The 13413-nt window shown below is 43.3% G+C and overlaps 1 protein-coding gene across 4 annotated transcripts in view; it reads left to right on the top strand.

Moving 5' to 3' along the window:
- The window catches only part of LOC115458896 (heparan-alpha-glucosaminide N-acetyltransferase-like), a 94299-nt gene that overhangs the window by 36978 nt on the left and 43908 nt on the right, over positions 1 to 13413 (top strand). For all 4 annotated transcript variants that reach the window (XM_030188737.1, XM_030188738.1, XM_030188740.1 and 1 more), the window contains exons 8-11: positions 1973 to 2049; positions 7121 to 7151; positions 7981 to 8141; positions 11512 to 11627. In XM_030188737.1, coding sequence (XP_030044597.1) covers positions 1973 to 2049; positions 7121 to 7151; positions 7981 to 8141; positions 11512 to 11627 — 385 coding nt within the window. The remainder of the gene's footprint in view (positions 1 to 1972; positions 2050 to 7120; positions 7152 to 7980; positions 8142 to 11511; positions 11628 to 13413) is intronic.

Raw genomic sequence — 13413 nt, forward strand, 5'->3', positions numbered from 1 at the left:
TTTTTTTTTTTTTTACAGGTGGTGCATTCCCCCCGTCCCACCTCCCTCTGAGTTCCAGGCCCCCCTCCCTCCCCTCTGAGTTCCAGGGTCCCTCCCTTCCCTCTGAGTTCTAGGCCCCCCTCCCACCTAGTTCCAGTCCCTCCCAGTTCCAGGGTCCCTCCCTCCCCTCTGAGTTCCAGGGTCCCTCCCTCCCTCCCTCTCTCCCTTCGAGTTCCAGGGTCCCTCCCTCCCTTCGAGTTCCAGGGTCCCTCCCTTCCTCCCTCTCTCCCTTCGAGTTCCAGGCCCCCTCCCTCCCCTCTGAGTTCCAGGGTCCCTCCCTCCCATCTGAGTTCCAGGGTCCCTGCCTCCCCTCCGAGTTCCAGGGTCCCCCTCCCTCCCTCTCTCCCTTCAAGTTCCAGGCCCCCTCCCTCCGAATTTTAAGTCATCTTACCTCGTCAGGGTTATGGCGGCAGCAGCAGTGAAAAGCGTGCAGGCTCGGCGCTTCAGCCTTCCCTCCTCTCTCTCTCTCAGCTCTGGTCCCGCCCTTGCGGAAACAGGAAATGAGGGCGGGACCAGAGTTGAGAGAGAAGGGAAGGCTGAAGCGCCGAGCCTGCACGCCTTTCACTGCTGCTGCCGCCGTAACCCAGACGAGGTAAGATGACTTTTAAAATTCAGAGGGAGAGGGCCTGAAACTTGAAGGGATGGACTTTTAAAATTCTGGGCTGGCAAAGGGAACTTCCAGTGGGTGAAATATTGGGGGTGCTCGAGCACCCACAGCACCCACGGAGTCGGCGCCTATGTTCTTAACTACTAATTTCTTTTCCTTGAATCTGCTAGACGAGTCCAGGACCACCCAGGAAAGTTGTAACTAGGGATGCTTTCTTTTGGTATTGTTTAGTGACTAAGGGGATTTCTCAGGCTTATCCCTGTGATGTTTCTGGGGTGTTCCCACTTATGAAGGCGCTAGGAGCATGAATGTTGCTCTATGATCTTGATCTATAATATTGAGCCATAACATTGATCTATAATGATACTGGGTGTTTTCAGATCTGCTTTGACAGTCATATATTCAAGGGCAGCACTGCACCTTATATTGCTGATGACATCACTAAAATGTCAGTTTTCTCTGCCTCCATTTGCTGATTGGAGAAAATAACCCACTTATCTGGACTGGTCTAGGAGGACTCAAGGAAAGGAAATTAGCGGGTTGACACATGACTGGGATTCCTGGGATCTCTGAATGCTGCTCCAGCTAGACTCTGCGTGAGAGCTAGGCTCTTATTCATGGCAGTGCACAGATGCTGAGATTTGAATTTTGTAATACTTCTGGTGATTTTGGTGTGTGTGTGTGTCTTTTTTTTTTTTTTTAATCTCAGCACTATTTTCCTTTAGAGACATGGAGACTTGCAGGCAAGACACCTAAGGGGTAGTTTTATAAAGACATGTTAGCATGCATGGGGTAATATAGGCATGAAAAATGGCTTTTATGAAATTAGATCAGGCATGCAATGGCATAAATGCCCACACTTTGACTCTAGGTGTTACCAGGGGCATGGCCTGGACAGAGTGCAGGTGGAGTCAGAGTATGATCATCGGTTATAAAATGTTCTAATTTACACCTGTACTTAATGTAAGCACTATTGCTGCTGGGTTTTCATTAGTATTTTATAAAGACACATAGATCCTAAAATGCTGCATCACCCCAAATACTACCCCCGCCTCACCCCACACCTACCTGCACCTGCAAACTGCCCCAGCTATTCCCTACATACAGAACACACAACAGACACAGACAAAGAATACAAACACGCACACATGTGCATTGAGAACAGTTCCATGAACAGTGCTCTGCATGCTTTCCCCATTTGTATAAAGAAATGATCTGATCACAAAGCTCTAGCTGTATGAAAATGGCTTGCATGACATTACTGATCTCTGGTTATTTGTGAGAGGAAAACATTCTTGTGTATGTGTGTGTGTTTTTTTCCCTCAGGTTGTCTCTTATAATCATGGTGTTTGTCAATTATGGAGGTGGAAAATACTGGTTCTTCAAACATGAAAGCTGGAACGGTAAAAATTTGGTAATCCTTGTTTTAAGATCTTGGGATGGTCCAAAGTCACATGAGTGTCACTCTGGAACTTGCCACAGGCATTGGGTGTTTTGCTTTGCTACAGTTTTGTGCTTAACAGCCAGGAGATAGTGTTGCTGCTAACCTGCATGCCCCATTCCTGTCTGCCTTGGACCTCTATAGCCATCCTATGGCTTGGAGCACAAGTGACCAGCAGATCCCTTGAACCCTCAGCGTTCCCTGTGGTTCAGGGTGTGAAGGGGCTGACCAGAACCAGGCAGATAGCATGGAGTTGGAAGTCCTCTTTATAGTCTAGCACAAACATTGGTTTATATCAGTTTTTATAGGGAAGGGTAAAGGAGGCTTCTATAGCAGTGGCATAGCTATGTGGGTCCACAGGGGCCTGGGCCCCCACCCCAAATTTCCTCTGGGCCCTACTCTGTCTTCCCCTCATGTCTGGGGAAACTGAGCATGCTCAATTTCACTAAAAGGTATTTGCTGCGGCGGTGGGAGAGGGAGGCGGTGAGGGGGGTTGGCGGCGGGGCGGCAGACCAATATGTGCCCCCCCACCTCGGGCTCTGGCCCCTTCCAACCGTAAGGTCTGGCTATGCCCCTGTTCTATAGTGTATCACACTGTGTGTGTGTATCTGTGTTGACAGCCATTTGCTCCATGCCAATTTTCAAAGGACAAAATGTTTATTAAGTGAAATCTGTGCCTGTTGGGTGAAGGGTAATTCTATAATTGGGTGTGTGCAGTTAACTCGTGCCTTGAGTGCGTAAGTGCACTGTGTGCTATTCTGTAAAATAGCACATAAGTACAAGGGGGTATACATGGTTGGGGCACGGGCCTGTCTCCAGCTTATATATAGAACTTACAGAATTAGTTGCGCTCATTTATGCCAGCCACTGACCTGGCATAACTGGTCATGCCCAAATTTAGGCATACTAATGTGGGTTTACGCTAGTGTTCTATAACAGAATCGGGGCACCCAGATTTTGATACACTTCCTCGGGTTACCTAATGGAGGCGTTCTATACTAGAATCCCCCCCCCCCCCCCTTTTGATGTCTTCTTGTAAATCTGTAATTAAAATAACATTTTGCTAGCTCTAATTGTTGTTGATGTAACTGCTAAGTGCTGACCTTTTCATACTTGTGTGTTCTCACTTTAAATCTTTGTAACCATAATGTTGGCACCATCCTTTACTCATTTTAAGCTAGGCAGGCTGCCATGATTTTATTTAGCGTTGTGTCAATACACCCTTTAGAATAAATTCCTAGCTGTGCTTTTGAAATCTGTTTGATTAAACTCTCATTTGAGCTAGAAACACTAAAGTATTAATTAAAGTAGGTTAGAGCTATCATGATCACCAACAGCATCCAACGTCTAGGTGTCTTTTGGCACTCTTGATCCAAGGTCACACAAAACGGGGGAAGATTTGCAAGTGGAATGGCAGTGGTTGAGGACTGGATCACGATCAGAAAGATGCATATTGTCTCAGTTTTTTAGTATTTATCATTCATAAAGTCAACATGCTGCTTAAACGTGTTGACTTTAGTAGGTGTCTGTTTTCAACCTCTCCTTCTCTTTCATCCTAAGTAATAGTGTAGTGTATGCTGGCATTCCCAATGTTACAGGGTGCCTGGAGAAACGGGTAGGCAGAAAAGACCACTACTATTGTTAAATATGTGGCTAAAGGTGAGCCGGTTGATGTAGCGTATCTAATTTTCTCGGGAGTCTCTCATGAGAAACTTTGTCAAAAGCTTTTTGAAAATCTAGAGAGTCGTGGGATAGGAGGCAATGTTCTGTTGTGGATTAGGAATTGGATATTGGACAGAAAACAGAGCATCGGGTTAAATGACCATTTCTCTCAATGGAGGAGGGTGAATAGTGGAGTGCCGCAGGGATCAGTACTAGGACCGGTGCTATGTACGATCTTTATAAATGATCTGGAAATGGGAATGATGTGGCCTGTGAAAAATTGCAGGAAGACCTTAGGAAATTGGAAGACTGGGCATCCAAATGGCAGATGAAACTTAATGTAGACAAATGCAAAGTGATGCACATTGGGAGGAATAATCGAAATCATAATTACCTGATGCAAGGGTCCACCTTAGGAGTCAGCACCCAAGGAAAAGGTCTAGGTGTCATTGTAGACAGTACGCTAAAATCTTCTGCCCATTGTGTGGCGGCGGCCAAAAATAGCAAAAAGGATGCTAGGAATTATTAGGAAAGGGATGGTAAATAAGACAAAGAATACTATAATGCCTTTGTATTGCTCCTTTGTGTGACCTCACCTTGAGTACTGCATTCAGTTCTGTCGCCATATCTCAAAAATATAGCAGAAATAGAAAAGGTTCAAAGAAGAGTGACCAAAGTGATAAAGGGGATGGAACTCCTCCTGTATGAGGAAAGGCTAAAGAGGTTATGGCTCTTCAGCTTGGAAAAGAGATGACTGAGTGGAGATATGATTGAGGTCTACAAAATCCTGAGTGGTGTGGAGTGGATAGAAGTGAATCGATTTTTTTTTTTTTTTGCTCTTTCAAAAGGTAGAAAGACTAGGGGACACTCAATGAAGTTAATACTGTTAAATCAAATAGGAGGAAATATTTTTCACTCAACAAATAGTTAAGCTCTGGAACTCATTGTCGGTAGATGTAATAACAGTGGTTAGTGTATCTTTGTTTTTAAAAAGGCTTGGATGAGTTCCTGGAGGAAAAGTCCATAATCTGCTGTTGAGATCGACACGGGAGAAGCCACTGCTTACCTTGGGATTGGTAGCATGGAATCTTGCTACTATTTAGGTTTCTGCCAGATACTTGTGACCTGGATTGGCCACTGTTGGAAACAGGATACTGGGCAAGATGGACTATTGGTCTGACCCAGTATGGCTATTCTTATAGAAACAGAGAAAAATGTAGGCAGGTAAAGATCATATGGCCTATCTGCCCATCCATGCCACCTACTATCCCTATCTCTCCCTTAGAGACCCTATGTATTTGTCCCAAGTTCTCTTGAGTTTTCATCTCCACCCACCGGGAGGCCATTCTATGAAGATGCATTTCCTGAGGTTACTTCTATCTCCTTTCACCTTCATCCTATCCCCCCTCATTCCAGAGCTTCCTTTTCAATTGAAAAAAACTTGCTTCCTATGCATTTATGCCGCAGCCCAAGGAAGCGGTACATTATGGAGTGAAATACTTTTGTGCATGAAAGAGGAACAGGACAGGTGTGATCGTATGTGATGATCTCAAGGTGGGCAAACAGGTAGAAAAGGTGATGACAAAAACTAGAAGGAAGCTTGGGTGCATAGACAAGAGGAATGGCCAGTAGGAAAAAAGAGGTGATGATGTCCCTGTATTAGACTCTGGCGAGACCTCATTCAGAATGTTGTGTAGAATTCTGGAGACTGCACCTTCAAAAAGATATAAACAGGATGGAGTTGGTCCAGAGGGCGGCTATCAAAATGGTCGGTGGTCTTTGTCATAAAGCATGTGGGGACAGACTTAAAGATCTCAATATGTGGTCTTTGGCAGAAAAGTGGGAGAGGGGAGATATGATAGACGTTTAAATGCCTACGTGGCATAAATGCATAGCAGGTGAATCCCTTTCAATTAAAGGATGCTCTGGACATAGGATGAAGGAGATAGACTTAGAAGTAACCTGAGAAAATGTTCTTATGCACTATTGCTACTTATCTCTATAGCACTACTAGACTACAGCACTACTAGATGTACACAGTTCTGTACACAAGAGACTGTCCCTGCTTGACAGAGATCACAATTTAGTCAAAACAGACTAACAGGACAAGTAAGAGGTTTGAGAGTTACCTTTATTATAGGAATGATTAAAATAATGTGGGTATTGGACAATTATACAAATAACGAGGGAGTGCAGGAGGGTAGATTAAAAATGGAATAAAATTGTAATAGTGTTTTCTGCTGTAGATGTTTGGATACAAACCTGCTCCTAGTATTGTTTTTGTTTTAATTGTGTTATTGTTTCAGAGGTATTTTGGTGCTCATTTGTACCATGACAGTTTCTCAATAAAACGGTTAAATCTTAAAACAACATGGATATTTGAATAGGTGAATGAGGGTTTAAAAGTTAAAAGCAGCCTCAAAAAGTTGGGCTTTTAGCCTGGATTTGAACAGGGCAAGAGATGAAGCACAGGTTCTAAGTGGTTTACATCTTAAAAAAAGCCAAGTCAGTCCCTTGGGAAACTACATTATACAAATCTGATGAAAAGCATGGGTTTTAGATTTCTCTTAAATAAGATAAAATTTAACTAAAAATTAAGACAAGGATACAAACTCTTCCATAATTTTGTTGCTTGCACTGCTAAAAGTCTATTGTATAATTTAAATCTCTTTATTCCCTTAATAGAGGGTGAGACAAAAAATGAACCATGATTAGACCTTCTGACCCTATTGGGCAAAAATTCTAAATGAGCTAACAAATAAACTGGGCACTCACCATTAAGAATCTCGTACAGTAAACAGTGGTCGGTGAGAATGATTTTGGAAAAGTGGTGTAATCATTTTGTTCCACAGGGGACTAAATGTAACAGGCATACAGCACAGCAAAATGGAAGGAACAGAGTCTGGAGTTGGCTGAGAAGGGCGCTACTAACAGTGAGTTAATGGATGAACGGAGTTCCTGGGGAGAGGTATAGGGAGAGAGAAGAGAGGAGCTGCAGAATGAATGCACTTGTAAGTCAGTAAGAGGAGTTTGAACTGTATGTGCAAACAGATAGGGAACTGATGAAGTGACTAGAGGAAAGGGTTTATGTGAGTGTTGCAGCACTGTCAGAAGATGAGTCATGCATAAAAAAGCTATACTTGTATCTACCTCCCATCTCTCTTCCCATGGAAGCTTGCATCTCTGGCTCTGGCCTTCAGGCGGCGCTGTGGTACTGCCCCCAGGCTACAGAAGTGTACTTCCTTAGCCAGTTTTGAATTCCTGGCTACCAACTGGGGAGTTTGCACTTTGATTGCAATGTCTTGCAAGTGGTTTGAGGTGTAGAAGTTATATTCCTACTGGATTAATATTGTTCCTTTTCCTTTTTGTAGGACTAACGCTGGCAGACCTTGTATTTCCCTGGTAAGCTTTGTACTATAATTTGACTAGTTAACTTGACTCATGGTTAAGGCTAAGATTATTTGGCAGTTATAACTATGGTCAAAACAATGAAATGAATATCTTTTTTTGATCATTCAAAGCTTTCTCATTTTGTTTGACTACTAACAAAATAGCTAGATTGCCTCAAAGCAGCAAGCATCTTTACAAAATCTAACCATGGATGGGCTGTTAAAAGTTCATTATAAACCTAATATTTGCTTTGCTTTTGTTCAGAAGGGAGGCTTTTTGGATTGATAAGAGGCTATTGCTGGCTATTAATCAGCCGTGTTTTCTGAAGGGGTCATGAAAAGTACATGAGCAGTTTTGTAATGCCTGACTTGCACTTGTACAACGCTAAGTGAAGACCTAAGGCTCTGACTCCATTAGTAAAGCATTTAAGGCACAAATTGGCAACATTGATATCGAAGGCCACAATGAAATCTCTTTAAGTTGGCTTGTTTTCATCATAATAAATGTACAGGGTGTGATCTGATTATCGGTCTCCTAATTGATGTATGAGTAGATGTTGCCTCACGGTCAAGAGAGACTTGTGTTCCAGGTAGTTGACCTGGAATAATCTGAGGCACATAGCATTGTTTTTCTACAGCGTAAAATAGGCCTGTTTTGAGTTAAAATAAAAAAATGAGTGGATACAGGAATGCATGTCAGAGAAGGCTGAATATATTGAAGTCCTGATTATCTAGGGACACACTGGCTCAGTCAGGTTGTCCATGCTCTGTTCCCTTATTACTTTAGCTCGTTAGTTGTGGTGTTTATTGCTTGTTTGATTACCCCTTCATTGGTTCTCTAGGTTTGTATTCATCATGGGGACGTCCATTTTCCTTTCTCTGAATTCCATGTTGCGGAAGGGGTGTTCCAAATGGCGTCTGCTGCTGAAAGTGCTGTGGAGGAGCTTCCTTCTCTTCCTGATAGGTGTCTTCGTTATAAACCCAAATTATTGCCTTGGGCCTTGTAAGTGGATCATTTACTTTTTCTTATATTAGGCAATGAGGAGTCCTTTTACCAAACCGCAATAGAAAGGGTCCTTTTTGCCACACGCTGTGGCCCTTTTTACCGCAGCAGGTAACAACCAAAAAATGGCATGGCCATGTGGTAAGATTTCACTTACTGAGTGGCCATGTGGGGAGGGAAGCACTTAATAACACCCACTGAGAGGTGTTAAGGGCTTCCGCACAAACCCAGCGGTAACCGGGTAGCGTGCAGTGCTGGAAAATATCTAGCTATTTTCCGTAGCGCAGCAAATGGCACGCACCGGGGCTGGAGCTACTGTCGGCGCCCGCGTTCGGCCTGTGGCAGTTCCAGATTAGCGTGCGGTATTCCTGGGCTTACTGCTGCTTCTGTAAAAGGGTTCCTATGTGTTTCTGCCATGTATTTAAATTGTCTTTCCAACTCTTGTTGAGCTGATGAAAGGTGAGGTAAGATTGATTCCTCAAACTTTCACCACAAGTGGACTGTTCTGCCTCCTATTTAAACTTGGGTATAGAATATTCCTCTTTCTAATCTTCAGGTATGCATATTATTGGGCGTTTTGGTCTTTTATACTGTGTAGTAATGTTCTGGTGTACAGTTCTAATTTATTAAAATTTGATATACCGCCTATCAGATGTCCACATAAGCATTTCACAGTGTAAAATATAAGAAGAAAATTATAGAGACTGTTGTCGTCGTACTCATTAGAAGGATAATTTCAGCAAGAATCTTAAAATTTATCATGGGTTTTGTTCCATTTCTATGGCAGGTTTTTGGAAACTTGTCTTCTATACTGTTTAACTGAACTACTACTACTATTAAACATTTCTATAGCGCTACTAGACTTACGCAGCGCTGTACAAATTAACATGAAAAGACAGTCCCTGCTCAATAGAGCTTACAATCTAAATTGGACAGACGAACAGACAGCTAGGGGTGGGGAAATTGCAGTGGTAGGGGTGATAAGTGAGGGTGTTGAGTAAGAGAGTCATGGTTAGGAGTCGAAAGCAGTAGCAAAGAGGTGGGCTTTAAGCCTAGACTTGAAGACAGCCAGAGACTGAGCCTGAACTACCAATTCAATGATTAGTCTGCTTTTGCAACTTAGTTAAATAAAAACAAATTGCTGGGGTTTTTTTTTGTTTATTTTCCACGTGCCTTATCAAACAGTCCTTTTAATATCAGTTTCATAATACGTGTTAGTTAATATTTTTATTTAATAATTCAGTCGTTGGAGCCTGCATTTTTAACCTTTGACATTGACTATAACCTCTTTCAAGGTCACAGTTCCTATGTGTAGGTCTCAGAGTTAAGTGTACAGCATTTCAAAATATATTTATTCCTAAAGAAACAGGAGCTGGTTTTAGCTTCCTTCTGCAGTCATAATTTAATACTCTATAACGTTCTCTGTCCTTTTCCATCTCCAGTCAGGATAAGTGTTGTAATGTTACTCAGCCTAAGAATCTTTAGTCCCATATTTCTTGTTGGTGGCCCTTTCTCAGCACAGTAATTTTAAGAAACACAAAACAAAGTGAACGCTGTAGCCTGATTGGTTCTCCCTTGACAAGGCATCTTTACTCTCCCTCATCTAAGGGAAACCAAGAGCACCTGGGCAGCAGTGGTGTAGTTAGGAATGAATGCACCCCAAGCGTAAAAATTATGATGGGTCTCCTGTAGCTCCATCTATCTCCCAAGTGGGGTTGGGGAGGAGGGGGAACCCCTTCAGAGCTCCAGTAAACATACTTTACAAAAGCAAACACATTCTAGATCTTTATAGAAAACCTGTTGTAGTAATAGAAACTAAAATACAAGTTATAAAAGACGCACATTTTCCAAAACTGACATATTCCAATTAATGCATTCATAAAAAAATTCATTTGTCTACCTTTGTTGTCTGAGTATTGCTTTATCCCTCTGTTTGTCTTCTGCTTTTTCTTAACTCTTTCCAGGGTCTTTTGTCCTTTTGACATTTCTTCTGTATGTCCTCCATCTACCTTCCCTCTGCATCCCTTTATCAGTTCTATCGCTTCTCCTCTCTTCATTTCCTCCTGCATCTTACCTTTGACCCCCTGACCCCAGGGCCAGCATCTCTCACCCTCTCTTACTCCACTTCTTCACGAGTCCAGTATCTCTTCTCTATCTCCATTCCACACCCAAGCAGGTCTGGGATTTCTTTCTGCTGTTCTTCCCCCCCCCCCCCCCCCCCACCCGGCAGGAGTCTGTCACCTCTTTCTGTTTCCCCTATCTCTCTTCTACCCCTCAAACAGGTGCAGTGTTTCTCTGCTGTCTCCCCCTTCCCCCCTTTGGGGTCCACATCAACCTATAGGAACCACACCCCCCCCCCCCCAGATCCTTTGGAATCCCAGTGGCTGACCGGCAGAGGCATCAGTGTAAACATCTCTGCCTGCACCCAGTCCCGCCCTATCAGTGCCTTTCCTCTGCTGTCCTGTATCCTGTGACATCACTTTCGCTCATAGGAGGCAGGACAGCAGAGGAAAGGCCTTGGTGGGGCCGGGTGCAGGCAGAAGTGTTTTCATTGCTGCCTCTGCTGGTCAACTGCTGGGACATTGGGGGATCCGGGGGGGGTGGGGGGGGGGGAACGACGACAGCAGAGAACACTGGACCCGTGGGGGGGGGGGGGGGGATAGGAGAGAGATGGGAACAGAAAGAAGTTCTTACAAACACTGCCTGTGTTGGTCAGCCACTGGGATTCTGGAGGACCACATAGGAGAGAGAGGCCATAGGCTGATGCCAGTCTGCACGCCGGACACCTGGGTGGGGAGGGAGGTGTCAGGAAGGAAACAGAGAGGTGACATGCAGAATGGAGAGCAGAGGGCAGCTGCAGCCATGGGCATTTTGCCGGGCTGAGCTTTATGGTCTCAAGATCCAGAACTACCTCGCAATCTCGCCTTTTTTTATGGCACAACTAGAGTCCAAAAGACACATAGAATTTTTTTTTCTAGCGCCATTGTTATTGAACTCCCTACCACATTATTTACGTATTAAATTGAATTTAGAGAAATTTTGGATGTGTGATCTATGCTAGAGAATTGGCTCAGGGCAGTTTTATTTTCTTTTAAGCTGATTTTATCTATTTGATTTTATGTTTAATCGTATGTATTAATTTTATATTTGATTTTATTTTGTAGCATTCCTGTAAACCTTTCTGTTTTTATAATATGAAAGGCAGTATTTCAAATCCAGTAAATAACATTAAATTATGAAACATCTCACCAAGGAACCATTTCAATATCTCTTCTACACATGTGTAACGATAGTTGCATCTCTGTGAAAGACGTATGAATCTAAAAATGTATTTGCTTTTCTTCTGGTGTGTGTCTTTGCCCTCTCCTAGTGTCCCTGAGCAACCTGCGCATTTTTGGGGTGCTTCAAAGGCTCAGCCTGACCTATCTGGTGGTGTCTGTTTTGGAGCTCCTGTTTATTAAAGCCATGCCCAACAACTTTACCTCGGTGAGTCATACTCAGAAGAGTCACATTAAATATTTATATATATTAAGTCATAACTTTGCATTCAAAATTTAAAGGTTTATCACAACTTGAAGTAAAAATAATTTTCCTTGAGGTTATCCATTGAGATGGTATTTCTTTAAGTTACGCTTGGTTCTTAAGCTATACCCTTTGTTAGATGGTAAGCTTTTCCAGACCGTAGTACAAGGATATCATCCTTCATCTTGGCTAATACAGTGGACTTTTGTTATTGTTGTGTTATAGTTGGTTACAGTGGCGTAACTACGTGGGGCCATGAGGGCCTGGGCCCCCCCAAATTTCCTCTGGGCCCCTGGTTTTGCTGGCTGGGGTCCCCAACCCCTGCCAGCTGAAGTCTTGTCCAGCGCTGGTCTCCGGCGCCGCCGCATTGCCTGCCCTGCTCTATCTTCCTTTTAGTGAAACTGAGCATGCACAATTTCAGTAAAAGCAGTGTGCAGGACGTGAGGGGAAGACAGAGCAGGGCAGGCAATGTGGCGGTGCTGGACAACGCTTCAGCTGGCGGAGGTTGAGGACCCCTGCCAGCCAAGGTTTTTGCTGCGGCAGTGGATGGGGAGCGGTAGGGCGGTGGCAGCATATTTAGTTCAATTTATTGATTTTTTTTTTCCCAAATCATTTTCTTTTTCAGCCTTTGAGGCAGAAAATTAGCTCGCCATTGCTGAAAAGAAATGGTATTCATAATTATATGCGCACTGAAAAAGCGAAAGCAAAGGGAGGAGCACTAAGCTCAGCTCTTGTGCGCATGTGCCAGGCAAAAACAAAGGTGAACCACACGTTGGCGCCTGTTTTCTGTGCCTTTAAATATAAATTTAAATTTTTTTTTTTTTTTAATTAAAAGGCTTGTATTTGGGCGCTGTGCACAGGCACCGGTATGTGTTTTCACATTCAGGTTTACTCAGACTCACGCTCGCTCCTAACTTCACCATATCAAAGGCTTTGCTCAAATCCAAGTAGTTAACATCTAACATGTCCATTATCTATCAAAATCAACTCTGTTAGGATTCACCAGGGTGTGACTTGCACATACCACCATTAAATAAAAGGAAACTCTATTTCTGTACAGCCTTTAATTGGCCATTCATGCAGCCTTTGTTTCAGTTGAAGCCTCCCACCTCTACATGGGACATCAATGTGGTTTTTAACCCCCACTGGCCAAAACCTCATCTGAGTCTCAAAACTTAAGATTGCTTTAGTTAGTGGTCACTTGAGTCCTGTGCTTAGCAAGCGCCTGACTTCAGCGGCTTACTCATCTTATGCTGGGTGTCATAGTATGTTATTAGTTTGCATGTGTCATCCTTCTTTTTATTTTAACTTTAAAGTTTTTATTGAGAGTTTAACAAATATTACACCTCAAAATACTGAACACGTTACATTCCTTGTAAGACAATTAGCCTTCAACTACAGATATATACATAAGTACGTAGTTCTCTTTCCTATCTACCCACTCTCCATTTTTGTCGCCCCAACCTACCCTCCCCCTTCCCTGAATCCAGTTATCCCCCTTCCCCCCGCCCTCCCTCCCAGTCCAACTCCCTTCCCCTCCTCTAAACTTGTTAACTCAACCTTTATATTACACCCAGTATGTTATCCAAATGTACCCACTCTTCAGCATCCAGTTTTAAACACCCCATTCTGCGATCTGTTAATTTCTCCATCTCAGCCACAATTTTAATTTTTGCTGCCCATTGCTGTCTGGTCGGTCCCAGTTTTGATTTCCAATGAAAAGCTATGAGTAGCTTTGCTGCCGCCAGAC

The sequence above is a fragment of the Microcaecilia unicolor genome, unplaced genomic scaffold, assembly GCF_901765095.1.
Source record: "Microcaecilia unicolor unplaced genomic scaffold, aMicUni1.1, whole genome shotgun sequence".
Taxonomy (NCBI): domain Eukaryota; kingdom Metazoa; phylum Chordata; class Amphibia; order Gymnophiona; family Siphonopidae; genus Microcaecilia; species Microcaecilia unicolor.